The sequence below is a fragment of the Arctopsyche grandis genome, chromosome 6, assembly GCF_051622035.1.
Source record: "Arctopsyche grandis isolate Sample6627 chromosome 6, ASM5162203v2, whole genome shotgun sequence".
NCBI classification, from domain to species: Eukaryota; Metazoa; Arthropoda; class Insecta; order Trichoptera; family Hydropsychidae; genus Arctopsyche; species Arctopsyche grandis.
Genome location: NC_135360.1, coordinates 4,281,214 through 4,309,184, shown reverse-complemented (window position 1 = coordinate 4,309,184; position 27,971 = coordinate 4,281,214). Strand labels below are relative to the sequence as shown.

Sequence of the window (27,971 nt, the reverse complement as noted above, 5' to 3'; positions counted from 1 at the left end):
ATTCATGAGTAAATAAACATTAAATATTGACGGAAAAATAAAATATATTTTGAGAAGTTGTTGCATATTATGTATTTATTCAAACATTTGGATACATTAAAAATTCAAAAAGTACATTTCATGATACATTTTTTTCAAATAATACAAAAAAACTGCAGTCGATCAAATAATTGAATCATATGGAATCACATGTGCAACTGCATAAGCTCTCGTTCTGATCAGACTTGTTGAAGCTTTCCAAGATTTGTTCGTCTCGTCGTATTCCCAAACATCATTTAAACTTTTTTTATAGTATCCACCTGAAAATCAAAACAAAAAATTAATTCTACATTCAAGACCCATAAATTCAACTTCAGTTGCTAAAAAAACTCACCCATGCTAAGCAGTTTATTTTGGAAACAGCCGAGGCTGATACCAGTTGCAGCTTGCGGTAGTCTGGTGAATGCAGTCCACACATTTGCATTCGGATCGTAATGCTCCACATTGTCTAAAAAAGAAGAAGTTTGTCTGTCAATTCCACCAGCGACGTAAAGTTTCCCTTTGAATGGGACGCTCTAAAATGGTGAAATCAAAATTTAGTTAATTTTATTTTGGAGAGTTGTATATTATTTGCGATAGTTGTGAATAAAATTAATTGATGTTCACCGAATGACCATTTCTTCCCTGAATCATCTGAGAGCGGTAAGTCCAAGAATTGGTCTCCACTGAATACATCTGCACTTTATTCGTGGATATAGTTTTTCCGTTTTCATTTGTACGCCCGCCTGTTATGTATATTTTATCAGCGATGACAGAAGCACTATAAAGACTAACTGCCACCAACAATGGAGCGACGTCCGTCTCCCAATCCCCAGTGTTGCTGCTCCACCTAATCGAAATCAATAATCGTCAACTTCTCTTTCAATCGATCTGATAAAATGATTGCAATTTAATCACCTTTCCACTAAAGATAAATGGCCACCTTCAAAACCACCAATGGCGTAAACATCCGTGGATGAACCGCGCCGAAGTGTCACTGCTGAGAAGTTATAACGAGCTTGATTTGACGGCTTCAATGACTTTTTTTGACCGCTTTTCAAATCGATGTATTCCACCTGAAAACAAATAAATTGGTTATATTCCGATTTCTCTAAGCAGGTACTTCCCAACACCGGAAAACGTTACTGAAGTCAAAATTTCATATGAAGAATTCCTTCCGCCGATGATAACTATCCAATCTCCCACGAGGACAGACGCAAAATCATATTTATTAATGCCAATGTTTTTGGATAGAGTCCAATTGTTCTTTTGTCCGTCAAATATATCGATGGTGGTTGCCATCTGAAAACACGTTATGCAATAAAATAATTAATTTACAATCCAATCAAAATATTATACTTGTGATACAAAACTCACATCAGTATTCGATCCCCCAACCAGTGCCATTTTTTGTATTATTTTACGAGGGGTTTCTATTTGAACGAAAGATTTAACATTCTTGTTTATAATTTCTTGAATAATACTAGTATAACACTCTGCACATGAAAGACAGAACTTCAATACTTCGTTGACAATAAACTGAAAATATAACACATTATTCGAATGATTTTTATCACTAAACTGTAACATTCATTTAATTTCAAATACCTCCACTGGCAGCAAGGATAACCTCACGAATCTCATCAGCTGTGCCAAATCACTTTTACGGTTCGCATCATCATGATTTACCCACAATTTCACAGCATTGAATACGCTTTTTTCAGAAGCCACGAACAAATCATTTGATTTCAAGATTTCCATCACGTTGAAGAGCGGCAGATTGAGAAAACCTTGAGTTTTGTGCAGCTGAAACAGAAGTGGAATTGAAAAATATTTAAGTCACTTATTTTTTTATATAAACAACACTCACCGTCTCGAAGTTTTCCAAAGTCAAATCCTTTGCCTTTTTTAATAATTCGGAATCTGCCGTTGATTCCAAAACTTCCAAACAGTTTGAGACATCGACTGTTTTAAATTGCTTTGGAATTTTCACTTCCAGTCGGTTGGCTAGGTCCATTAATTTTTGGACGTGTTTTTCGTCTATACCTAAAATTATATTTCACATTATTACATTTGAAAATAATTGATTACTTTTGATATTTATGAACTCTTACTTATTTCTCCAGTGTAACAATACTTCAGGATTTCTTCGATGACTTCGTCGTCATAATCTGAAAAGATGACCTCCACTTGATCTTCGTTTGTCCCAAAGAATTCGCTGCACGTCACTAACACGATCAAGTGCGCGTAGAATCTACAATTAAGAAAAGTTATAATTAAACTGACGAAACAATTTGGATTTGAAATAATTTTGGATTCGAATTAAGATACTTTCGGCCTCGAACAACAAATTCGGTGTCGTGACTCTTATCTCGTATCATGGCATCATACAAATATGCCACACGTTTTGCAGCATAATTGGACTTTGGCTTCATTACGAACATCTTGTTTCTGATTTTCTCTTAGATTTCTCCTGAAAAACAAAGTTGAAAATTATATAAAAAGACAAAATAACTATAAGTCCTGAGCATTATAAAGTTAGACTTACCAATTGGAAAGATTAGCAGCGAATGATGTAGAGCACTGTCGTTCTGCGGTTTTATCACGATAGATAAGGATATCTCAATCCTTTCGTTGCATTTAAACGTATATTAATTATTTACTGAAGTTAATTATTTCTCATAAATGCCATAGTGCCATGGCAGGTGACCAACATACGGGGAATATATAATTTAACTTTAGTTTAGGAGTCGGATCAGAATTTACCGACTCCGACGTTTTGCTATGATTCGACTCGGACTCGAATTATTATATTATAGTATGATCGACTTTTCTTGCCAACGTATAAAATTGTTAAAAATGAAAATAATTGCGATACTTAAAATATGAAAAACATTAAAGGAATTAAAAAAAATTCACTAAAAATTACCATGTTACCCAATGTATCGAATTATTGGTAAATAAATATTAAAGCACATCAAAATACGTGCAAGTCAACTATTTTATTATTAAGGTAAATAAAATAAGGTAAAAATAAACAAAGTAACGTTAAGTTATTTTATTTATTTATTTATTCATAATCATTGAGAAGATTGAATTTATTTTTATTCCCTCTCAATTTTGTAATAAACGTTATCTTTAAATAAACAAAAATATTTAATAGTGATGGCTAAAATGAATAATTTGAACAAAGATGTTGTGTCTGGATTGGTATTTGGATTTTGATTTATGAAATTTCAATGATTAAATTTTAAAAGCGATATTCACATACATATTTTGCAGGAATAAAAACAGTTTTTTGAAACGAACTTACGGGTAAAAGGTTAGCGCTTGATTATTTACGCGGATGTGGCATTATACTACAGAAAAACATGTTTTTACAATAATAATTAAAAACCGCATGGAAATAACCACTCATCCAATATTAAAATAATCGTCTTCTCACAGATAAAACACATTTTGAAATTAAAATTAAGATCATCGATAATAGAATTCGACAAACTAGTCAAATCCGCCATGCATATTTTGCACTCAAAAGGAATAAAATCTAAAGTAAGCAATTAATAAGAATTGATTAATAACCGAAAAATGTATTTTCTTCAAGATAATTTCAATGATAGCGGAAAAACCGCACAAAAAAACAACCGACTATTGAAAATAGAAGAAGGATTGTTGACACTGGTTTTAACTCTTATCTATAATATTATCTTATACTAAATGCATTGCCTCAATGCTAACTCGTTTTATTTTCGTTTATAAACACGAAAATTCGAACTGGAGATTTTAAATGTGTATTAAATTTTAGGTCTTTTCTTAAGTTTTTGGATTCAATTGTCTCATAAGCCGCTCAACGGATTGAGATGAATCGTAAAAGTTATGATAGATAAAAGTTATGATAGATCAAAGTTATGATAGCCCTTTCAAAAAAGTATAACTGACGCTACCATACATATCGGGTAGTTATTGTAAGAATTGAATAATAACTGAAAAATGTATTTTCTTCAAGATAATTTCAATGATAGTGGAAAAACCGCACAAAAAAACAACTGATTATTAAAAATAGAAGAATGATTGTTGACACTAGTCCGGTCAAATTAGACCAAAAAATAAGAGTGAAGGTACATAAATTTACAACATGCTGAAAGTGAGTAAAATTGTTCAAAACATAATTATAAATGACATGTCAAAACTTCTCATCGTTCTGGTACCTGGAAAAAAATTTACTTCAGGTCAAAGGTCAAAAATATGGGTTTTTCGCGATTTTCAGAAAAACGGTAAGTTTTATCATAAAATTACTTCAGACAAAACTTGTAGATCATAAAATTATCTACAAAAAATGTAAAAATACTTTTTTTCCTAAGATCCACCGTTTCTGAGGAATAACGATTCAAAAAGTTGTAACGTCATAATGCTCAAGTACGCCACGTACATATGTATATTCCAACGCATGAGTATTACTGCATCATTTCAAGATGAAATAGAGAAATATTTTGAATATGAATTGGCTCCCTACCCTTTATTTTATTTTTTTATTTATTTTTATTTATTTTATTTATTTTATTTTATTTCATACCAGGAAGGCATTACAGGTAAACCCCAATGCGCCTTCCTGGCCAAATTACAAACAATACAGCATTTTTTATTATATACATAAGTCGCTAAATTACGAGACACTGACAAACTCGACAATTAACGAGACATCTATGAATTGTACATACTTTTTTATTGTAATATTTACATTAATCATACTCAAATAGTGGTGACATAGTGGGTAGGAAGGATTTTTAGCCAATTTTTAATCGGGAATCGTTTCAACAATGAAATCAGAGAAAATTGGCAAACTCTGATAGGAAACGATCAACCAGGAGTCACAAATCCTGGTCTGACCAGCAGCATTACAGATATACTCAGAAAAATTCTTTTTCAATCGAGGTCAGCTCAAGGGATCGAACTCGGCGCCTCTCAGTGTTAAGCAGAAGCTTAACGACCGAGCCACGCTGCTGGCCACCTTCTTTGTTTGATGACATCGGGATGCGTAAAACACAGAAGTCTGCTATTTTCGATTGTTTTCAAAAGGTAAATATTGATTTTAACAACACTAATACGACGTACATCATTGACGGAGGATACTTACTACACCGCGTTGTGTGGGATAGCGCAGAAACATTCAACGTTATTTTACCAAAAAGTTCGGTCCTTAAGCGCAAGTGACTATGAAAATCCAATTGATTTAATTAGTGACTCTGATTTGAAATAAAAATACGAAGTTTTAAACGACTTCTGGGCGAGCTTGTCAGAAGAGTACCCTAATTTTTCAAAACAAAACAGCTATTATTTTTTTACTTACGTTTTCAACAACTTATTTATGCGAAGCGGGATTTTCTTAGTATGCTGCAACGAAGTCAAAGTGCAGGAACAGGCTCGGAGTTACACCAGATATTAGAATGCAATTTACCAATATTGTGCCTGATATCAAAAATATATGCCATTAAGTGTTTTATTTTTTCATGTTTTTATTGTTATATTATAGTATAGTTTTATATTTAAAAATAATTACTAAATCAATAATGTGTTTTAATAACATTTTTGCTATTTGACTTAGGCCTTTCATTTGAATCCTGAACCCACCCCTACGCAACAATATTATATAATAAGAGACTTTTGTCAATGGCTTCAAAAATTAAATACGAGAAGTTTGATTTTGTTGCAATAAAATCAATTCGGTGTCTTGTTAGTAGTGTCGATGCAGAATTAGTCATAACTGATTATCATACTAAAAAAAAGAACCATCATGGAAACGTTTTCCATGCTTTCAACGTCCGCTCTAGTTGAGATTATGTGACAATACTTCATCAATTATATGATTTTATTTGTTTATTTTTAGGTCCGATGGCCTCAGAAGACCATGAAGATATTCCGTCTACATCTGGTGTGAGAGCACCGACTCCGAGTACTAACATTGTGATCGATCCTCCTCCAGCTTCGATTTGTTTAAAGTTATTAAAATATATGGAAATGATTATTTTTATACATTTTGAAAAATTTTCTGTTAAAAACCATATAACTAAATATTTTTTTTAACAATCACACCAATCGATGCAGCTTCAGAGACTCTAAAAGTTTCGAAATCTACGATAAAAAGAATTATAAAGGAAAATAAAGAAAACAATAGTTTAATTGAAGCAACTTATTTTGAAAGTGACAACATAATGGACAAAATGTTTGTTGACGATTCTTTGCGTTTTAGTGTTAATGACAATTCTAGTTCTATAATCAGATAGTGAAACTAGTGATTCTAATTCGGAATAATATAGATTTATAAAATTTATTTTAAGTCATATTTTGTACATTTTGTATTTATATTTGTATTTTTTATATTTCTTAACTTTTATGTGTTAAATTAATAAAATTATAAAAATGTATTATAAAAACTTTTGTTTCATTTAAAAAAAACTTCATAAAAATTAATGTATATTTTTGTAACGCGCACTTTTGGGTCAACCCGTAGCTACTAATACCAACGTCCAGGCTCTTTTCTCGGTGAATGATCTCTACGAGACTAGACAGGGATTAATACAGTCAAGGCACTGTTTAGAGCTGCTTAGGACAGTCAACGTCAGGGGACCTGATGTGACATTCATGTCTTCAATGGAAGCTTTGGGCGACAAGTCTGTAGCGCGGCTGTCTTCCATAGAATTTCTGAACTTTGCACGGGATTTTGAGCCTTATATCGGCCTATTTCAACTGTTTTAAGGTTCAAAATTGGTTGAATATATTACTGTGAGTTAAATGCCATCTATTCAATTTGCTTAAAATGAATATATACCAGTCAAAAATTAGTTTTTTGTGGAACCATACTGAAACCTCGTTTAAGTGACGTCACGTCTTCATACAATTATGAAGAATGATTATTTGACAATTAATCACAGATTGCACAGGAACAACATGGATTTGTTAAAAAAAAATCAACCGTGTCTAATCTTATTGAATTCACTACAACAATTTATAAATATCTTAACACTCGTACACAAGTAGATTAGAGTAGTTATATATACAGACTTTCAAAAGGCTTTTGACAAGGTTAATCACGATTTGCTAATTCGTAAATGATCTAAATTTGGAATTCATGACAATTTACTTAGATGGTTAACTTCCTAGGTTAATTTGAGAAGTCAATTGGTTACAATTAAGGGTTTCTCATCTGCCCCTAGAATAATCCCTTCAGGAGTTCCTCAAGGTTCTCACCTTGGACCACTTCTGTTTATTATTTTTATTAATGATCTAATCCCCCTACTGAAGTGTCAATGCTTACTTTATGCCGATGACCTTAAGGTTTTCCATCCCATCAATAGTGAGTCGGATTGCTTAAAATTACAATCCGACATTGATATACTATCTGAATGGTGTAATGTAAACCTTATGCATCTCAATATTTCTAAATGCTTCTCATTGACAGTTTCCAGAAATCGTAACCTAATTGACTGTACTTACAATATTGATAACGTAGATCTTATAGCGAAAAACTGTGCCAGAGACTTAGGTATACTTATAGATTCCAAACTATCATTTAATGAACATATTAATCATATTGTTACTAAATCTTATAAACTCTTGGGATTTATTTGCCGAGCTGCGAAACCCTTTAAGAACCCCCATACTCTGATTCTACTCTATTACAGTTTGGTTCGTAGTAATATGGAGTATGCCTCAATCATATGGTCTCCCTATTACCAAACTCACATTGAGTATTTAGAGACAATCCAGAAGCGTTTTTTGCGCCATTTATCCTATAAGATTGGTCTTAAAAAACTGTTACCATCTTATAATGACAGACTTTCTTTTTTCCATATTGCAAGTTTGTCTCAGCGCAGAAGGGTTGCTGATTTGTTAATTTTATATAAGATTGCTAATTGTATTCTTGACACATCTGTTCTAAGTGAGATTAATTTTAACGTTAATGCCCGATTCACCAGATACACAATTTGTCAAAGCAACACTTCTTTCAATAGTGCAATCGTTCGTATATGCCGTATTTACGATAGCTTAGATCATTGTACTGACCTCTTTAGTGACTCTTTTAGTATTTTTAGGACAAAGGTGAAGAAAATAATATGTGGTTGATTTGCTTCTTCACCTTCATTGTCTTTCTTTTTCTTTTTTACTTTATCTGTTTATTTTAGATCTTGATGTTTTTGTAATTTTACTTTTTTATATCACCATGTGGTGCTCACTGTAAATGGAATATTATATTTTTATTTATGTTTATTATTATTTTTTGTCTCACTATACAACTTTCTTTTTATATTTTATTCTGTATGTGTGCCTATTTAAATAAATAAAATAAAATCCATAACTACGAGATATATTATGATATATTAAAATAATACTTTATGTGTTAATTAACATATCTGGTTACTTGAGTAAATAATAAAATCTGTATTTAAGGTCGAAAACTCGATTGCCAAATTCGCGAAAAAGGTGCCGCGTACAGGGCTTGTTTGCTATATTTATTGCCGCGGGCAAAGGGTTAAGGTGAAGTTGCCCATCAAAAGTTGTTTCGTTTGTATTGAGTAGAAAATCGATCGACTGTTTTCAATGAAAGACACCCAAGTATCAGTTTCAATGACTTCTTTCATATGTAAAAAATGAAAAAAATGAAGAAACTGAAAAAATGAAAAAAATGAAAAAACTGAAAAAATTAAAAAAATTAAAAAACTGAAAAACCGAAAAAATTAAAAAACTGAAAAAATTAAAAAAATTAAAAAACTGAAAAAATTAAAAAAAATTAAAAAAATGAAAAATATGAAAAAAAAAAAATTTGTTCCCCATACTGGTTGACGGTTGATCGTCCGTCACATATATACAAATATATATACAAATATACAAATATATATATTTAGCGACAGTCCGTTTTTATAAATATTATGGTCGTGATTTGCGGTGTTTGGAACAACGCGGGAAATTCACGTCGTGTTGACACTTGCAGATGGTGTTTACATGGACACGATGAAAGCGTCAGCTCTGTTGGAAGCTTCTCCTCGGGATCTTCCTGGACTGGTCTTATCGTTGACTCCACAGCAGGTTTTCGTCGAATACCTTTGACTTTTCATTTTTATTAAAACAAACCTAAAGCAACCCAGACAGTCCCGTATTTGAGTAGCCTATCCAATATTGAACATGTAAACTTTTTGACACTTTCTAAAATAACTATTTATTCAATTGCAGAAAGCGAATTATTTTAAAACAACCCTTACTCATTCATTTACTATCTGAATGGTTTTTTTTTATAATAATCTACCATTCAGCTTGACTAAATGCCATGTTATTTCCTTCTCAAGGTCTCTTTCCCCTATTGAGTCCGCTTATAGCCTTCGGAACTATCAGTTAACGCGAACTGACTCAACTGTTGATCTTGGTATACTGTTTAGGAGTGACTTCAAATTTTCGACTAATATTTCAGATATGTGCTGTAGGGCTACCAAAATGCTTGGATTTGTTTTACGCAATTCTCACTACTTCCAAGATCCGAGTATAATGGTGTTACTTTATTGTTCGCTTGTCCGGAGCATATTGGAGTTTGGGTCTGTAATTTGGAGTCCTACTGAAATTAAATTCTCTCTTAATAGAAAGAGTTCAAAAAAAATTTCTTAGATGCCCTTACATATATCAAGAAATATAAATATTACCCTTATTTATTTCCCACTGCCTTTTTACAAGGTATGCTAGGCTTTGACTCACTATCTTCGAGAATAATTATTGCCATTTCCAAATATTTCTTTGGAGTGTTAAAGGGAAGAATTGACAACCCTTCGATTTTATTGGAATTTAAATTTTCGGCGCCGGAGTGTGGTAGAGTTTTGCGTCATCATTTACTTTTCCAACCTATTCGTGCGAAAACGTCTGCTTTCAATAACTTATCTCTTGTAAAGGCTATCCGGTTCCTTAATGTGATTGATGAGCATTTTGACCTGTTCAATTGTCATGTTGATGAGCTGGTAGGTTTCTTGAGATTCAATACGAGACTATTTGAATGAGATGAATGATTGTAATTTTTATTGCTTTTTCTTTGTTATTTTCTTTCTATTTTTTTTTTGTAAGACTGGTGTGACGCTTTGGGGCAACCTGTCAGGTCACATTGGTCATTTTATTGTTATTATTGTTTTAAAATAAATAAATAAATTTATTGTTACAAACCTCATGGTATCTTCCATACAATTTCAGTTGAAAACCTTGATCGACAGTGATCTGATCTCATCTAAGGGATCAGAGATTCTAGACGCTCTGTTGTTGGGCTTGTCTGATGACATCAGCGGAAAGAAAAAACGTTTCACGGTAAAATTTTCCCATGTTTCATTCTATTCTTTTCCGAGTTTTAAGTCAGCCTATGCGTTTGATTTGTATGTGAATTCTAATTATATGTACTTGTATCATTACAGATTATACAACTCACTCTGAATAAACTGCGTCTGCCCGAAACTCCATCGCACGTCTTTACAAAACTATTGACCACAATTCTTTTAGAGATTTCGGCACTAACTTCAGATTCTTTAAAGACCTTGGCTGATGACTGTATCGAATCAATACGTGCCAATAATGATTTTCACACCAGGTTATATTAAAATCCGACTTTTAGAAACTGATCAATGATTATTCTCTCTTTATATATTATTAAAAAAATAATATCTATTTTAAAATTCTACATACATTCAATACTCACTATTTTCAGTTGGAAGGACGTTCTGCCAGCATGTTTGCGAATACTATCCAATCGGAACGACATCTTAGATTATTGCGACACGGAAATTACAACGTCCGATTTCACATCGGCGTGCGTGCAATCTTTGATCCAAGCTAAATGGCCGCTGTCGAATATTACATCTATCTCTATTATGTTCTTGTGCGTTATTATATTATATATTATTATGTTATTATTATATATTATTGATTTCAGTACTGTATTTTGATTTGTTTATTTTAGAGATATTTCATTGTCGAAAGACGAACATTATAAAATAGTCAACAAGTTGTGTTGCGAATTGGAAAACCTTTCACCCGACTCTCTTCCACCTTTGGTACACCATTTATTGCGGTAAAAGTGTGTTTAGAATACAGTTGTACGTGTCTGGCTTATTTGCAAATTAACGCATCGGTTTGTTTCAGATTGTGCAAAACTCAACACAGTGCTATAATTTATTTCCGACTGAGCGACTATTTCAATTCTAGGCTCTATTCCATGTTTCGATCCAAGGATACGATTCTACAAGAGTCGGAGAGTCCTCTCGTGGGATTCGACTCGATCGGTAATTTTATATCAAACCTGAAGCTCTCTCCGGGGACTTTCACGTTCATTATTTCCCTTATACATTTCTTCCAACTTTTATTTAGCACGGTACAAGTGTACCCGTCACAGTTGCAGTCTAATTTCTTTCATTGTATTTCTTTATACTTATAATAACTTATCAATGCTTTAAAAGATTATGAGGAAGTCGACGACTTTATCTACGTATGAAGGTGCCTTGATCTCAAGGAAAGTAGGTCGACAATCGGAAATCTGCAGAAGAGTAAGAATGGTGAAAATGGCGATGATCAGTCTGATAAAGATATGGAAGAATCGCTCTATTATGAGAAGAACGAAAATCCGTCTGGTGCGATCTCTGGTGTTACCCATTGCATTGTATCGAGTCGAGACATGTGCCCTGAAAAAGGACATGGACATGTTAGACGATATCGAAATATAGTGTTAGATACGGATGTTGGACATCCCATGCACCACAAGGCGTACGAACATCTCCATTATCAAAGATCTGGCCGTTTCACAGATTCTTCACAATGAGGCAAGGGAGAGGATGGTCTCCGAAGAAATGGTCAGATCAAATCAAAGAATTGACGAGATCTTCCCTTAACTTTGCCTTCAACTTGACAACATCAATGACTATGTCGCTCAGCATTGAGCAAACAAGGAACAAGACAATTTTATTTATGGTTGTGGCTATTTGCAGGTACTATATCTGCGAATTATTGGCTATTTGCAGGTACTATATCTGCGACAGGCGCAAAGCCTTCTGCGCATGCGCGTGAACTTATATTAAGCGCTGTAAACACGCTGACAGTGACAGTTTCTTATTCGTGCAGGTTATATTTTTTCGGGTTTATGAATTATTAGTTTTTGGCATGTCAATTCGTCATAATTAAATTTTATAAAATATGCCTTGGTTATTACATGGTATCAGCTGGTATCCCCCTCTCTTCAGTCTTGGTCACAGGAACACTAGAAGGAAAGCGAGCCAAAGGGGTCTCCCTTAAGACGGTCAGATTAAATTAAAGAACTGGTGGGATCATCCCTAAGCGCTGCTTTCTACTTGGTACAGCATTGAGCAAACTAGGAAGAAGAAGAAGATGATAACTTATAACCAGCAACATAATTCAGTGCAATGTGTTCATTCCCCGGATTTGTGACTTCAGGTCGATCGTTTCCTATCAGAGTTTGCCAATTTATCTGATTTCATTGAAACAGTTCCAACAAATTGGCAACCTTTCCTTTTTCTCGCGAAAATTCGAGTTTATAGTATCTCAAAGTTGCTGACATATAAAATGTTTGTCGAATTTGTCTATATGTGTCTATATAAAGCTCTGTAAAATTGTTTATCGATGTTTGTAATTGGCCAGGAAGGGGCATTGAGGTTTACCTGTTGGGCCTTCCTGGTATATATGTACAATGTATATGTATAAAATAAATAAATAATATTTAGATACATGCCCCGACGAAGTCATCCACAATATCGAAGCCACGTCGTTGTACCACGTGTGCCGAGACAGCAACGCTCTCAAAAAATTTTTGGTTGTTTTGAAAGGCATCGTTCATCGACCATCAGCCATTTTAATGTCGCCGTTCCTCGTCCAAGTGCTCTTAGCATCTGGACACCATAAAGAAACTTGCGCCCAGGTTTCACACGTCGTTTTTTACAATTCGCACAATATCAATCTTCATTGTGTCTAATATTGTGTAATCAATTCTAACAGATTATCAGGTCAGCTTTGTACTGCAATTACTATGAGGAATTGAGACGAGCCGAATTCACGTGGTGTCAGGATGCTCTTCCGCCTGTCGTCGACTTGAAATGTCTCAACGAGATCCTCATTGATAACAGGTATTGGAATATTCCTTGTTTAATGTTTATTTATTTTTAACACGGTGTCATTACGGGATTGCCCCAAGGTTACATATATATGTATATTTATTTATTTACAAATTTGCCATAGTGACACTGACTTTACAAATTAGCTCCAAGTCGTCACTATGGCTACATAAAAAGAGAATTATACAATAAAATGCAAATATATTAATTAAAAACAAATATAAAAATATGAAATATAAAAATATAAAAAATATAAAAATATGAAATATAAAAATATAACATGTTATAAGGTGCTACAATCTCAAACTAAACAATACCTCGACCAGATCAGTATATTTTAGATTAAACAAATCCAATCTAATGGAAATCCGGTTGAGGAGCTTGATGCCCCTGGCGACAGGGGACGAAAGCATTAAATTGGTACGTGCCTCAGGTGAGAAGAACAATTCGCGGTATCTAGTAGATCTGAGTTTGCTGGGAACATTGAAGTTCAACTCAAGAATACGAGGATTGCATATCAATCCGATCAGAAGTTTATACAAATGTTTCCCCAGATATACTGTACGCCGTGACTCGAGGCAAGTATAGCCTAGTGCTCCCAGTAGATAGGTACTTGGATACAGCCAAGGATAGCGACCATAAACAACCATGTAAGCATATCCGAGAAACCTTTTCTGCACTCTTTCGATTGTCAAACAATGAACCCTATCACTGGGGCTCCATATAATGGATGAGAACTCGAGAATGCTTCGTACAAGTGAATTATATAGGATACGGAGTACCAAGGCACTGTGGAAAGGTTTACTTGCACGCAGTATGAAACCCAATGATCAAATTTGTACATATGTACTATATATAAATTTGAAATTAAATTCAAATAATGGTGAAAAATTAAGGTAGGTGGTCAATTTGGTAGGAACCGTTTCAACAATGAAATCTGATAAATATCCAAGATTTGGATCGGGGCTCGAACTCGTGGCCCCTCAGTTGTTAGCATTATACGCTAACCTGAGCTGTGTTTCTGGCATGGTAATATCTATGAAATTGTAGCGTGGGTGTGTAGAGAGGTTTCTGATATTGGAGTGAAAGACGCAGTGAGTTTTGATAGAGGCAGTTTATTGTTCTTGATCCGTCGACTAGTCAGCTCCGAATCAATCACGGAACAGAACCGCGAAATATTTGTACACAGTGTGTACTCTCAGCACAGAGAAATCATTGGTCGTTGGGTAACAAGACCTTATTGGTTGTTGCATACTGTTTATTCGTATAGCGAGGCTATTCACCGGGTGATCAGCGCTAGTAAACCAGCGGTTGACGAGCAACGATCACCAAATCTCTACGTTAAAATATTTTAAGAGTGTTGTGTGACATGTAACTTTTCGATTTCAGTAAAAGTCATTGCCATACGACGGCGCAAGGCTTGCTCGACTTGTCAATAGCTCTAATCTGTACCGGAGGTTTGACACCTGTGACGGGTAAACTTCAAAAACTCGGCACCGCCATTCTCGTTAGATTTCTCAAGAAGCATCCGACGGCGGCAGAAGACGCTCTTAAGATACTAAAAGACAAATTCGCTAGTGAATCTTCCAATATAAGGTGTATTGCAGGTGAAAATGGTTTTAATATATATTTTATTAGTAACTAGTCAAATTGTTCAATCGGAATTATTTTCTATGATCGAGCTAAGTGGTCGTATTTGATAGGGCTCTCAAGTCATCTTGTATCCTGGCCGCACACAGCCCTACTTGCGTGTGTGCGAGCAGGATGCAAGCTGACATCGAAATGCCACCAGTTAAAAAAGTAATTTTATCTTCTAAATGAGTTTTTCCAAGGTCAAGACCCATTCCGCTACAAATTTTAATATAGAACGGGAGGTGGTTTCAAGAGGAACTTTATTTATGTTCAGTATTATTTTATGTACGACGAAGGAGTTAATTTCTGTACTTCAGAGGAGTGGGCTGGCTGAGTTTCAGAGGCTCACAGGCGCATCTGGGGCTGGTGCGTTGGTTTATATACTTAAGCTCGATACGCGGCTGTATGCTGATGGGGTTTACCTCACCGGATCGAATGTGAAATGCACGAAAAACCAAATATCGGAAGGCAAAGATCGAAAATCGAAAGATCTTAAGTCGAAAGATAAAAAAAGTGTGCATGGTAAACAGTACTATGTATATATAATATATATATCAATGGCATGCGGTGAAATTATCTCTCTTTTTGTCACACAGTCTTGTTTAATGTGCGCGCGCAGGATACAGGAGGAAAAGCCTGTTCCTCTTGTTCCTGTTGTATCCTGCTCGCGCAAATTAAGTGAGGATGTACGACGGGGGGAGAGGTTTACCATGCGCCCTTTTTTTTATCTTTCGACTTAAGATCTTTCGATTTTCGCTAGGTGTAGGGTCTTGTGCTACTCAAACTTTTTCAGTTGGCGCACCAGCATATATTTTTCAGTAATTCTCACGGACCAGCATCATATTTTTAAATAAAAATTTTATGTATGTATATGAGTGAAAATTTGTTCATATAACAAATAAAAATAGTATTAAATATATGTAAGTAGTAAAATGCCATGGGTGCCATGCCCCCCCCCCCCTCCCCTTGGGACGAATTTAATTTCATAAATACTGTAATTTTTTCATATTTAAATATATATTATATTATTTATAACGGATTTATATTTTTATAAATATTAATTGAAAAACATTTCTTTCACATTCTTTTAATTTATTAACACATTTTTCTTGAACGGGGTTTTACATCATAGTAGTTTTCTTTAAAAAATATAACTACAATGTAAGTATCATATCTACTATTATTTATATATATTGTAATGTTATCTAAAATCACATAATTTTTAATTTTTTTATGTTCAATTTCAAAATGGCCCCCTCCTTGACCATTTTCTGGATCCGCCTATGTTATCCTTTGACAACTAACGTATGGCAGCATACAGTAATAGTCGTTTATAATCCACGCCTATTATATCTTGGCATAGTATCCAGAATAATCTCGAGTTTGTAGGGCATGTCTTTATATAATTTATTATATGAAATGGATGAGATGATGCAATGTTATCATAAGCTATTGTTTTAATTTTTTATTTACTTTGCCAACGGACCGGCTACCGCCGGTGCACGGACCAGTACTGGGCCGCGGATCATAGTTTGAGTAGCACTGGTCTAGAGGTCATTTGTCTGGGTGTGCAGCTGATACAATGCAAATACAATATATTCCTACAGGAAAGAAAAAAAAATTTCGCCAAATACGATTATATATATATATAAATATATATATTGACATTTCAAATATCATTATATACACTTTTGCTTCAGAAAGTTTCAAATTCCTCTTCACATACATGCCGCATAAAATGATGGAGTCAACGATCACCCTCCAGAATCTTCTCGAAGATTGCTTCATGTTGCCTGAAGGACGCGATTGGAACGAACACCGTCCCATCATTGAATCCATGAATATAATCTTCAAATTGGATTCTAGACTGAGAGATACTCTCGTCATGATATGTCGGAAAGGTTTATTCTCAAGGTATAAATAAGAAATCATATAAGGATAGTATTATACATATGTTGTCGAATGTCACTTCAAGTAATCATTTAACGTTGTAGCGATTCTCGAATTGGATGCTTGGCCGTGTGCAGTTTTTTGGCGCTCGTCAAATCCCTCAAAAGCAGCAACAGCAATTCGAATGCATCAACGCAAGAAATGTCGCTGTCGATACTTTCTCAAATATCTATGAACGCTCATTCTTTAAGCACGATAGCGACGTATGTAAAATTTGAATAAGTACATTAAAGTAGTCATCGCATTACTTTAATGCATCTAAACTAGGATTATAATGTTGGCATTGATGAATTTCAGCGGAAGATCATCACGTCCGCGAATCAACAACGCCACAATATGCATGGAAGTGGTATCGATACTTAAGCGATGCTTCAAACAAAGTGCCGAAGTCCGAGAACAACTATACATAGGTCGCGTTATGCTCGGCGTCTTCATACGCACAACTATCGAACAGATGTATTAAATTTCGTATTGTTTCGTTTCAGAATTGCCCAATGCCATCCGAGGTAGGTCCGAGTTGCAAGAACCGATTATGAATATGATCTATGAGCATATAACCTATTCAAATTATTACGTGTCCGATACGGACGCACTGCCTCCACTGCTTTTGGACAAATGCATCAGTATTAAAGATGATGCGGTCACTTTGCAGGTTTAATTCATTGCATATCATGTCTTTAAAGCACAACAGTAACAACGATTATCAATTCAGATCGCACTACGAAAGTTCAAATTACATATATTCTTCTTTATTGTATGCTTAATGATGAGCGTCGTAGTCATTTCTATCGTCTGGAATCCGGTAGACGATCTGTCTCCACTCCTGGTCCTGTGCCAAATAGAAAACAGCGTTGATGATCCTGTCAGTTCTTTAATTTGATCCGACCCTTCTTATTTTATTTTATTTTATCGAACATGTATAATCGCCTTTACATATACAATACAATAATACAATTAATACAAGCATTTTTATACGATGCGAATTCATACAAACATCATCCACATTGACATCTATGGGGAAATTTTCATGCAGCATTTTATTATAGAAATCGGTGAACGTCAAGACGCTGAATAACTTGAGATATGCAAAAGAGATTGGAAAGGAAATGCCAATTTACGGGAACCGTTTCTATTATAATCAGAAAAATTCGACTTGATCGAAAAACGATCGACTTGAAGTCACAACCCAAGGTCTGGTCAACAGCTACTAGTGAGAATCGAACCGTAACCAGTCCGCTCGAAAACATAATATACTAACCACTAGTCCACGCTGCTGGTTATGGGAGACTCATTTCGCTCGTCTTATTTATAGTGTTCCTGTAACCAGAACTGACGAAAGGGGGATACCAGCCGATGCTAATAACCAGGGCCCGGTCCTCGAAAAGACCCAGAGCCTATTTTAGAAAGACGAATTTTCATGCCAAAAACTAATAAATAATAAACCCGAAAAAAAACAACTTGCACGAATTGAAAATATAAATAAAATTGTCTTCTTTCTCGTTTGCTCAATGCTGAGCGTCATAGTCATTGATGTTGTCAGAAATTTGATGGAAGATCCGCCTCCACTCTTCCCAGTTCAAGTTGAAGGTAGCGTTAAGGGACGGTTTCGTCAGTTCTTTAATTTGGTCTGACCATTTCTTGGTAGACTGTCCTCTCGCTCGCTTTCCCTCCAGCGTTCCAGTGACTACCAACCACTCTAGACTCTCCACATCCTTCCTGGCAATATAGCCAAAGTAGGAAAAAATCCTTTTTCTACACGTGGGGAGTTTCTCTGAATCTGTCAGCTCTTTGAGGATGGAGACATTCGTGCATCTTGCGATCCGTGAAATGTGCAACATCCGCCACATTAGGCATCTAACATGACCCCTTCTCTCTTTTTAAGCATCTCGACTCCATATAATTCAATGAAGATCACCAGACGGATTTTCCTTTTTCGCATTATAGAACGGTTTTGCTATATTTTTGTCAGACTGATCATCGACGCTTTCGATATTCCAATTCTTCTGCAGATTTCTGATTGACATCCTCCTTCTTTTGAGATCAAGGCACTTTATTCTATCCAAGGCATATTTGACTTCTTCATAGTCTTTTAAAGCATTGGAATTTATGAGAGACTCAAATTTGTCAACGAGTGTTTTTGTACATTTCTAGACTCAGATGTTTACCCTCTCTATTTCCATTCTACAAAGTAGTTCAGCCACTTCATCCTCATAGCTGACCATTAACTGATTGTATCATCCGCGAATCTTATATTAGGAATCTTTCTGCCGCCTATCGATATGTTACCTTTCTATCCATCCAGTACTCTTCTCATTATGTATATAATATTAAAAAGATCTGAACAGAGTGGGACGCCTTTTTGCACTTAAAATGTTTCCTGAGTTAAACCTCGATTGTAAAAAATCATACAATGTTTTATCTGAAGCATTTGTTTTGTATCAGAATGATCGTTTTCTATCATAAATTGCCAGTTTATTTGATTTAATTGTCAAAACAGTTCCTCAAAAATTGGCTCATACCTGTCACCGTTGTCTAGTTATGATTTCACGTTATGTTTGAATCTTTATATTGTACATATATGCATACACGTTTGGCCATAGTGTCAATTTGGGACCACCTGTCAAGTGGCAAAAATGAAATTCAAACCACTCCCCTAATTAATCGAATCTTACGGACATACAGTTTGTGCTCTAAGGATACGATATTTATCTCTTTGGTATTTGCCTACACATAAGTCATCTAAATATTGTGAGTGTGAAATGTTCCAGGAGCCTATCGGTAGATTGCTTTTTACAATCCAGAAGTTGCTGGTATGCGAACACCCAGCTCCAGGTTCTGACGCACCCGGTGGTTGGTCATTGAGCGGTGCTCCGGAACAATTTCACGGTGATGCCGGAAAATTATATGTAATCCTACTGTCGTTGGCGAATAAGATGGTCAAATGTTCTCCGATGAATTTCATCCAGGTGAACTTTACAAAACCAAAGGTATTTCTTGTTACAATCTGTTACGTAAAATTTTATTTTATTTTATAGGATGATGGAGTTTCGCTCAACGAAATCGGAACGGAATCTAAAACTAAATGCTTGATCTTGGAACAAGCTATCCTTTGTTGCGAGGCGTTGATCGCTTTTCGAATCAACGAATGGAAGGTCACCAAAGAGCAGCAGCCTCAGAAGCTTTTGAATCTGTTGAAGGTTCATTCGCAAATTTTAGACTTCACCAAGGTATTCATTTACGAATGAAATTTATGTACATATGATTGTGTTTTACACATTAACATGTGAATGTTTTCCTAAAGGCAAACTCCACGAAGTCGAAGAAAGATTCAAACGATAAGAAAAATAAATCACCGAACAACGATGAGAACGACCAAAACACAACCAATAATGAAAAGGCAACCAAGTCGAAAAAGGGAAAAAAGGCTGCTTTAAAGTTTTCGGACATGGCTAAAAATAGAAACTCCGGTTTTAAAGTGCCTTCAAGTGTGTGGGATTTGCACACACTTCAAAGAAGCTTAGAATTGCTTTACATGTAAAGAAATATATGTATTTTTTATATTGAAAAACTGTCATGAGTAGAAATCTCCCTGTTTCTGTCGCACACGTAAGTAAATCTGTGCGACAAAAAAACAGGTAGATTTTCATGGCACGCCACTGATGGTTCTACGACAAAATGAATTCGCGACTAAATAGTTACGGACAAAATATTTACATGATATAATAATGCTCACAGATAAAATGTATTGTGATTTTTTTTTTTCGTTTGAGTACTCTAAATTAAAAAAAGTTAGTCTTAATAACTTTTTACAGTGTAAATTGTTTTCCGTGCCAGCATATTAAATTTAGTGTACTCAATAAGAAGAAAAAAACTACGGTATTTTTGCGTAGGGGTGGGTTCAGAATCCAAATGAAAGGCCAAAGTCGCGTCACAGCATTTATTCAACAATTCAGGGGGTCCACACGAGATCAAGATCACCGCTCACTCCAGAATAATCTGATCTACCGTGTGTACCTCCTTATAATGGACAAGTTGCCCAACACAGCTTCCCCAATCCATTTATATATCTATTATCTAGGCACGTACAAGTCTACTGTGGTGAGTCTATTGTTCTGTGAGAACTTCAGCGTATCCTTTGTTCGGACACTTCTGAGTCCTGTTCGCCTAATCTGGGGTCCCTATTGTTCATCCACGAATGCACTTAGACAGTGAATACTCTCTCTCCTGTTCCCACGGTCTGTGTCTATATATTTGGGAGATAATTCGAACACTGTTAAACCTATCACCCTGAAATTTTATATTGGTGAATGAAATACCAATCGTTACGTTCCAAATGTTTTTTTGTACAAACAGAAAGATTGTATTTTAAACAAAGGCAAAGGTTCATAATTACAAATTAACTTTCCGGTACACTCAATATTGTATGCATATTACTTTAAACTTAAGGAAAGACGTCGATTGGGCTACTGAAGATCAACTGAGCAGCGTGAGGAACAAAAGAGAACTGCATAGACTAATTTTGAAGCAGGGTCTTAGCGTTTTTTCGCAACTCAAAACTAAAAAGTTGACGCAGCAACAACGAACTGAAATGTCCAACTGCTCTGAAATCCTATACACTAATTGCATATCCAGGTAATTGTACTTCAAATCACATCATCCGAACTTACGGATAACATCAATAAAAAATCGGATTGCTTTTAGACTGGACGAATTCAGCGATTTTGATCAAGAAACCGCTTTGTTAACCATCGAATGTTTCCAAGCCATTTTACATATCGTTACAAACAACCACGAAGAATATTTAGGAGAGTTTCTGAAGATCACCGGTATAACATGCTCAATGGAATATTATATGGGAACAATTTAAACGTTAAATGACGGATACAGATTGCTTTGATCGTTGAAAAAAATATTTGCTACTTAAAAAGTGGATGAAATGTGCATTGAAATGACAGATGAACTGTATCGACAACGTCGCGAATACCAAAATACGAACCAACGTTTGGTTAGGGTTGGTTTTATTTATTTAAGATTACATTTCAATAGTGAGAAACAAAAGTAAACACCTTTTGACAATTGTCAATAGCAGAAGACTGCAACGTTGCCACTTTTTGTATGTATTCTAATGCTAAAATCTATTGTTTCGAATGATCGTTTCATATTTTTTAATGGTCACTTTATAATGCCAAAATATTTTATTCGATGCACAATAAAAGATTGTTCTAAGCACCGACATTAATGCAAAATTTTAATGCACAAACATTTTTTTTAAGATACTAAGTATTTTTCTCAATGTATAGTTAAATCGTACCCATATAATATTAGTCTATTTCAAAACGGTGAAAATTATATTATATTACATTAAATAATTATATTACGTACCAGGTAATGTGGAGTCTTATGAAGAGTTGGGCGAGTTGGTTTCAACTGTAGCTGAAAAGTTGGGGGTTCAGTTAGAGTCGACGATAGCCGGTATATCGCTCACCGAAGATCCTTTGGCAGCGAAAATCCCCGGTGTTCTCTTCGAAGTCATCTCGACTCTGTTGCAGTGCTTGCCGTCCAATACTGCCGTATGCCAAAAGGTATTGTACACATATTTATTATGTGTTTGTGTTGTTTAATTTAAATGCTAATCGACGTTGGTTTATTTCGTTACAGTGGGCTGATTGGCTGCAAAAGTTAGGTTCGAAGAATTGCGAAGACTGCAAGTATTTAGGAAGTCCGGTCGTCTCGTGTTTGATCGGTGTGATTGCCAAGTCGGCCGAACCGTGGGCCGTGTGTGAAGTACTCGTCAAGAAATTGTCGCAAATAATGGGTACTGACAAAGAAATTGTAAGTATTGAAATTAGGGTAAAATGTATCGTTTGATATCGTTCGAGATTTTCGTTTAACACATTCAGCCAGGCGCATGATTTCATACATCTGCCCATGTAGCGGCACTGTCACGCGTATCGGCACCCAATTACGCGAGACGGCATTAAATCACTTTATATAATGAGTTGTCCCTAAATCTTTAGAATTTTATAGGAATTTTAGTGTTGGGGCGCTCAATGAAGTGGAACCGTAAAATTATAGTCTGCTATATATAAAATTATAGCACTATCCGCGTGGCCACTGGTGGTACACGCCGGGTTTTTTTTTTGAATTCCTTTTCTACCAATCATATATATATGTATATATATATATATATATATATATATATATATATATATATATATATATATAATATCGCTATTCTGTGTGTCTGCGTGTCTGTGTAAGATAACGCTCGTGTGTTTATAAGATAATAGTCGTTTCGATTCGACATATGTACATATGTACGTCACGGCTGAAAAAATGCCAACAAAACGTATGAATATAATAACAAAAGTAAAAAACTTCTATATATACTGTTTGCTACCAATGTTTCCTAGGCTTATAGACAGCGCTGTCTCTGCGCATTTACCGCCATCTATTAAAAATTTATTTAATCAATCAATTAATTTATTTATTTTATATATGTAGGTAGGTAGGTAGTTTTTACCATTTTTTTTTCATATTAAACAATTAAATATATTTAAAAGGTATTTGAAAAAAATTCAACTACGTGCGGATCGAACACAGGACCGACACATTTCTTTTAATTTAATTTAATTTAATAACTTAATTGGCCAACACCCATGCGATGATATTTTATCGGGTACAACACTAGTTGTAATATAAAAGTAATGACAACAATCCAAAATGGATAGTTTGAAAAAACACCGAGTGGAGCACAGAAAATAAAAATTAAACAATAGTATTTCTAAAACTCGACCAATTTTTAGCGAAAAATCAACGAAGAATTGAAGTCGAAACAATCAATGAAACTTTTGATTAAAATAATCGATTTAATTTTAGTAAAAAAATAGTAAAGGGGGGCCACTTGTTAGGGTGACCGTCACCGCACCGAATGTTAAAAAGTCGAAAATATTCGTTTACCATGCATACATATGAAAAACGGTTAGTATATATATATATATATATATATATATATATATATATATATATATATATATATATATATATATCAGTGGCGTGCAGTAAAAGTCTCACTCCCCCCGTCGTACATCCTCACTTAATTTGCGCGAGCAAGATACAACAGGAACAAGAGGAACAGGCTTTTCCTCCCGAATCCTGCGCGCGCACATTAATCAAGGCTGTATAACAAAAAAAGAGATAATTTCACGGCATGCCACTCATTTATATTATTATATATATACATAGTACCGTTTACCATGCACCCTTTTTTTTGATCTTTCGATTTTCGATATTTGCTTTTTCGGGCTTTTCACTTTCGGTCCCGTTAGGTAGACCCCATTTGTTAATATTTGCATGCGGGCCCACTATTTTTACATACCTCCTTTTTCTAGTTATTCTACGCCCCTGGTGTGACGTCATTTATTGATGTATTTTCAATTTTTTAGAACGACACCTCTGAAAATGAATCTATCAAGGATTTTACAATTCTAACTCCTTCGAGTGCTTCAGCAGCTTTCGTCACTCTAAGTTCACACGTCGGAGCTCGGATTTCAGCCGTAGATACGGTCATCGGCCGAATCAAAGCCGACCATGCCTTCCTGCAATATAGAAAAACGATTCAACTACCGACCGGTGAATATTTAATTCAGAGCGAATACAGTATTTAAAATGATGATGAATAATCCTTATATTATTTTCAGCACGAGCTTCGCTTAAGAACAGGGAGAGGGCAATATGTGCAGAACTGTGCCGAGCGGCTGGCGTCATCCGTGACATGTCCATCGTCTTGTGTCCGGCCGGTCCGTGCTGTGATGCCTTACTGCGTCTGGTTTCAAAGCTTCATGCGACCCTCGCAGTGTTGACGTCACATTTTGCCACACGAGAGCCCCAAATTATACAACTTTCGAGGTTATACTCGATAGTGCTTTTGATCTCACTAATATTTTTAATAGATACATATTACTAGTGTTGTATGAAAACTCGTTGTAGTTAACAGAGGAAATTTATTTTCTCCAGTATACAGGTTTATTGTCAGTACAGAAAATTGACGGGGAAGTGGCCTAGTTGCCTGCTTCAGGGGAAAGCCTGACTGAACTGCCGTCTGTGGCTGCTGTACTGGTTTATATATGGGCACGGTGATGTCATCTTGTTCTCGGGGATTCCTCCGGGTTCAAGGGTTTCCTTTGTGTGGGTGTGCCACAAGGTTGCTTGATGGGTATTCGTCTGGAGCGAGTCGAATCGCCTTTATCGGTGGTCTGGATATGGGTGAGGTGATGCCATCTCGTTCTCGAAGATTCTTCCAGGCTCAAGGGTATCCTTTGTGTGGTCGCGTGCCTTGTGTTTTATGGGGTAATAGGATTTATGCTATTTCGGTTGTTCCCTTGAACTCAAGGTTTGTTTATCTGGAGCGAACCGAATCGCCTTTATCGGTAAGCTGGACGAAGTATTTCGGTTGTTCCCTTGAACTCAAGGTTTGTTTATCTGGAGCGAATAGATGATTACTTTGGCTTTGCTGAAAGCTCATACAAGCTGTATTGTATTCCTACAATTTCCTCCCCCATATTTAATGTTCACACGAATTTGTCAATTTACTTTCAAAGATTTCGCCGAAATTTTTTAGCAAATATTTTGTATGAGTTTGGGTATTTTAATTGTTATTTCACATCAGTGCGTACTTTTAAAACACATTACATAATATGAAATCGTAAATTTATTAAGTTTAGAAACGATAAAAATTGGTAAATAAACAATGCGAGTTACCATTAACACTAAAATGTCAGTTGGTTTTTTTTTTGCTCTCTGATCTATGTTAAATATTTTAACACAAACTACATAATAGGCGTAACATTTCTGTTGTGTTTCGCCAACTGCTCAAAAGTCACATTTGCTTACCCTCTCTCTGTACATATGAAATGCAAAATGTTAAAAATTATTATTAATTAGGTTTTTGCATTAGTTAATTAATTTTATTCGTGTCTTCCCTCGTCTTACCGTTCACATGAATTTATCCATGTTTTTAAATTGCAACGGAATAGTATAACAGCCTTCCAGATGCTCTAAAAAAGAATATTCTCGAAAATTCTCGGTTTGGAGAATATTCTCCAAAAGATTATTACTGAGAATTTTACAACACTACATATTACATAGATACTCTAATACGGAATCTTACCATTTGTATTGTACTGTCGTTTAATTATTGTATATTATATACAGTAGAACATCGATTATTTGGATTGTTAAAAACAAACACAAATTTTACGATTTGTCTGCTTTGAAATGCACAACATAAAAATTCGAAAATAAAAAGGAGAAATGAGTCGGTTGTCTTCAAAATTCAATACTCAAAAGGACGTTTGTTTGATGAAAACTTGATCGCGATTGAAATATTTACTTTTAATATTACCAATATGGAAAATAAAATGTGTTAGATAAATGCTTTAAAAAGCGGTATTTTTTGTCAAATAAATATGGTGTTGGAACGTCGACGATCTCGGATATAATAATACAAAGTGAGAAAATGATGAAGTTTAGTGATTCTTTAATGTCAGAAGATGGAAGCTCAGAGTGTAAGGTTATGAAAAAATCAGGAAATTTAGTCAAAGAGTACATTTTTATGTGGTTCATTCAAGACGATTGTCTGGACAGCCAATATCTGGTCCATTATTGTATGAAAGTATTCGCGATTTGGCAGCTTCAAAAAGAACAGCAAAAATCCATAATTGAATTTCTTTATAAAGAACAATTTAACATTGATCTTCATGTTATTATATATATGTAAACGTAGACGAATAGAAATTATTCATACTGAATCTGTACACGTCTTTCCCTGTCAATCGTGATTTTTTCGATCCAGACTACCTTCATCCCCAATTAGTCGGGATAATCGAGGTTCTACTGTATTATGTGTGTGATTTGAATAGTCGTATTGAAAATGGTTTTGGTTTTAGATTCGACAAGTTGGTGAAGCTGTGCGGGCGCGGGATGTCGAAGGCCATCGATAGTTTGATTGCTCACGTAGAAGGCGCACGAGAAACCAGCTCGAAGGGTGCCAAAGCTCAAGCGCGTCTCCTCAAAGATACTAAGAATATTCCTCGCTTGGTTTACAACTGCGAGCTCTTCTATAAGAGGATCCATCAGCTCAGTTCTAAGACAAAAGTTGGTATTTTATTTGACAATTTTTTTTTCGTTATTAAACGATCAGCATATTAAAAAAAAAGTTTATTCATATTGAGGACGCCATTTTGAAAATTGTTGTTCATTTGTTTCATAATATTAAATTGTTTTGTTTCATACATAAGATTGTGCATTTGTTTAGTGAGATTAAACTCGACCATAATCAAAATCAATTGTTCAATTTCCTGCGTTTAAAGCGTGCAGCATATAGCTGTAATAAATTATGTACATCCTGTCCACCTTTTGCAGATCGATCTCGTGTGTCTTCTCTCCAAGGGTAGCGCTAGAGATTTCAGGATCAAAGCTTCGGACGTCAAAGAAGCGTTGAGGAACAATAATATGGACTGCGAAGACGTCGAGGACAACGTCACCATGATGGAAGTGGACGACATAAACGATAACACCGAAATCGACGATAATCAAGATGTTGCTGATGACGATTGATTCATATTACTTATATTGCATGTTGAAAATAAATCATTTTTCAAATGTTAATTGGACCATATATTATAATAACTTTAATATTTGGCTTTGTGCTGTTGTGATTTATGTAATGTTTAATTTTGGGTTATATAAATATTTTTATATTTTAATACAATTGTTTTATTTTCACGTCCTTATCACAATGGCGGCCGCTGACTCATATTTGTATCATGATGGGTGCACAACGCTTACTGGCCGCTGATACATATATGATTCACAACTGCGCGAATACAAAAGTTGTGATACAAAATTGTATCATCGGCCACAAACGTGATACAAAAATCATATTATTTTATTATTTTTTTTTATTATTTTACATATATACCAGGAAGGCCTTACAGGTAAATCCCAATGCGCCTTCCTGGCCAATTACAAATACAAATACAGCATTTTTATTATAAGTCGTTGAATTGCGAGACACTGAAAAAACTCGCAAATTAACGAGACATCTATGAATTTATGAATTGTACATAAATTTTTATTGTACATCAATCAAATTTTTCAAATAGTGGTGACATAGTAGGTAGGAAGGATTTTTAGCCAATTTTTTTTTCCGGGAACCGTTTCAACAATGAAATC

At 35.0% G+C, this 27,971-nt stretch overlaps 3 protein-coding genes across 5 annotated transcripts in view; 1 reads left to right on the top strand and 2 right to left on the bottom strand.

Annotated features, from left to right (window-relative positions):
- Positions 1 to 27,971, bottom strand: part of LOC143913612 (uncharacterized) — a 374,023-nt gene that overhangs the window by 22,731 nt on the left and 323,321 nt on the right. The gene's annotated exons all lie outside the window — the stretch shown is intronic.
- LOC143913602 (kelch-like protein 23) lies at positions 52 to 22,301 on the bottom strand. Of its 2 annotated transcripts, none has more exons than XM_077433489.1 (11): positions 22,119 to 22,301; positions 2,350 to 2,491; positions 2,133 to 2,272; positions 1,889 to 2,064; positions 1,627 to 1,824; positions 1,396 to 1,557; positions 1,165 to 1,320; positions 937 to 1,094; positions 646 to 868; positions 374 to 554; positions 52 to 299 (listed from the first exon to the last, which is right to left on the bottom strand). In XM_077433489.1, exons 2-11 carry the CDS (start codon positions 2,460 to 2,462, stop codon positions 163 to 165), a joined length of 1,644 nt encoding a protein of 547 aa, XP_077289615.1. In that variant the 5' UTR covers positions 2,463 to 2,491; positions 22,119 to 22,301; the 3' UTR covers positions 52 to 162. The 2 variants fall into 2 exon arrangements, with proteins under 2 accessions (XP_077289615.1, XP_077289614.1); XM_077433488.1 differs by lacking the exon at positions 22,119 to 22,301 and adding an exon at positions 2,567 to 2,729.
- On the top strand, positions 8,982 to 27,500 carry FANCI (Fanconi anemia complementation group I). The gene is made up of 24 exons (XM_077433486.1): positions 8,982 to 9,099; positions 10,240 to 10,350; positions 10,455 to 10,627; positions 10,745 to 10,915; positions 10,997 to 11,107; positions 11,179 to 11,318; positions 12,768 to 12,961; positions 13,039 to 13,166; positions 14,544 to 14,761; positions 16,487 to 16,700; positions 16,781 to 16,939; positions 17,034 to 17,146; positions 17,222 to 17,388; positions 19,505 to 19,702; positions 19,772 to 19,963; positions 20,038 to 20,270; positions 21,183 to 21,368; positions 21,438 to 21,562; positions 22,122 to 22,318; positions 22,395 to 22,568; positions 24,182 to 24,368; positions 24,437 to 24,644; positions 26,684 to 26,891; positions 27,159 to 27,500. The coding sequence occupies exons 1-24, from the start codon at positions 9,016 to 9,018 to the stop codon at positions 27,351 to 27,353; spliced, it is 4,086 nt and encodes a 1,361-aa protein (XP_077289612.1). The 5' UTR covers positions 8,982 to 9,015; the 3' UTR covers positions 27,354 to 27,500.

Coding starts and splice junctions, on each gene's coding strand:
- LOC143913602 (XM_077433489.1), bottom strand. CDS start 2,462: ATGTTCGTAATGAAGCCAAAGTCCAATTATGCTGCAAAACGTGTGGCA. Junction 2,065..2,132: donor TTGTTACACTGGAGAAATAA/GTAAGAGTTCAT, acceptor ATATAATTTTAG/GTATAGACGAAAAACACGTC. Junction 1,095..1,164: donor CATATGAAATTTTGACTTCA/GTAACGTTTTCC, acceptor ATTTGTTTTCAG/GTGGAATACATCGATTTGAA.
- FANCI (XM_077433486.1), top strand. CDS start 9,016: ATGGACACGATGAAAGCGTCAGCTCTGTTGGAAGCTTCTCCTCGGGAT. Junction 21,563..22,121: donor AGAGTTTCTGAAGATCACCG/GTATAACATGCT, acceptor ATTACGTACCAG/GTAATGTGGAGTCTTATGAA. Junction 26,892..27,158: donor AGCTCAGTTCTAAGACAAAA/GTTGGTATTTTA, acceptor CACCTTTTGCAG/ATCGATCTCGTGTGTCTTCT.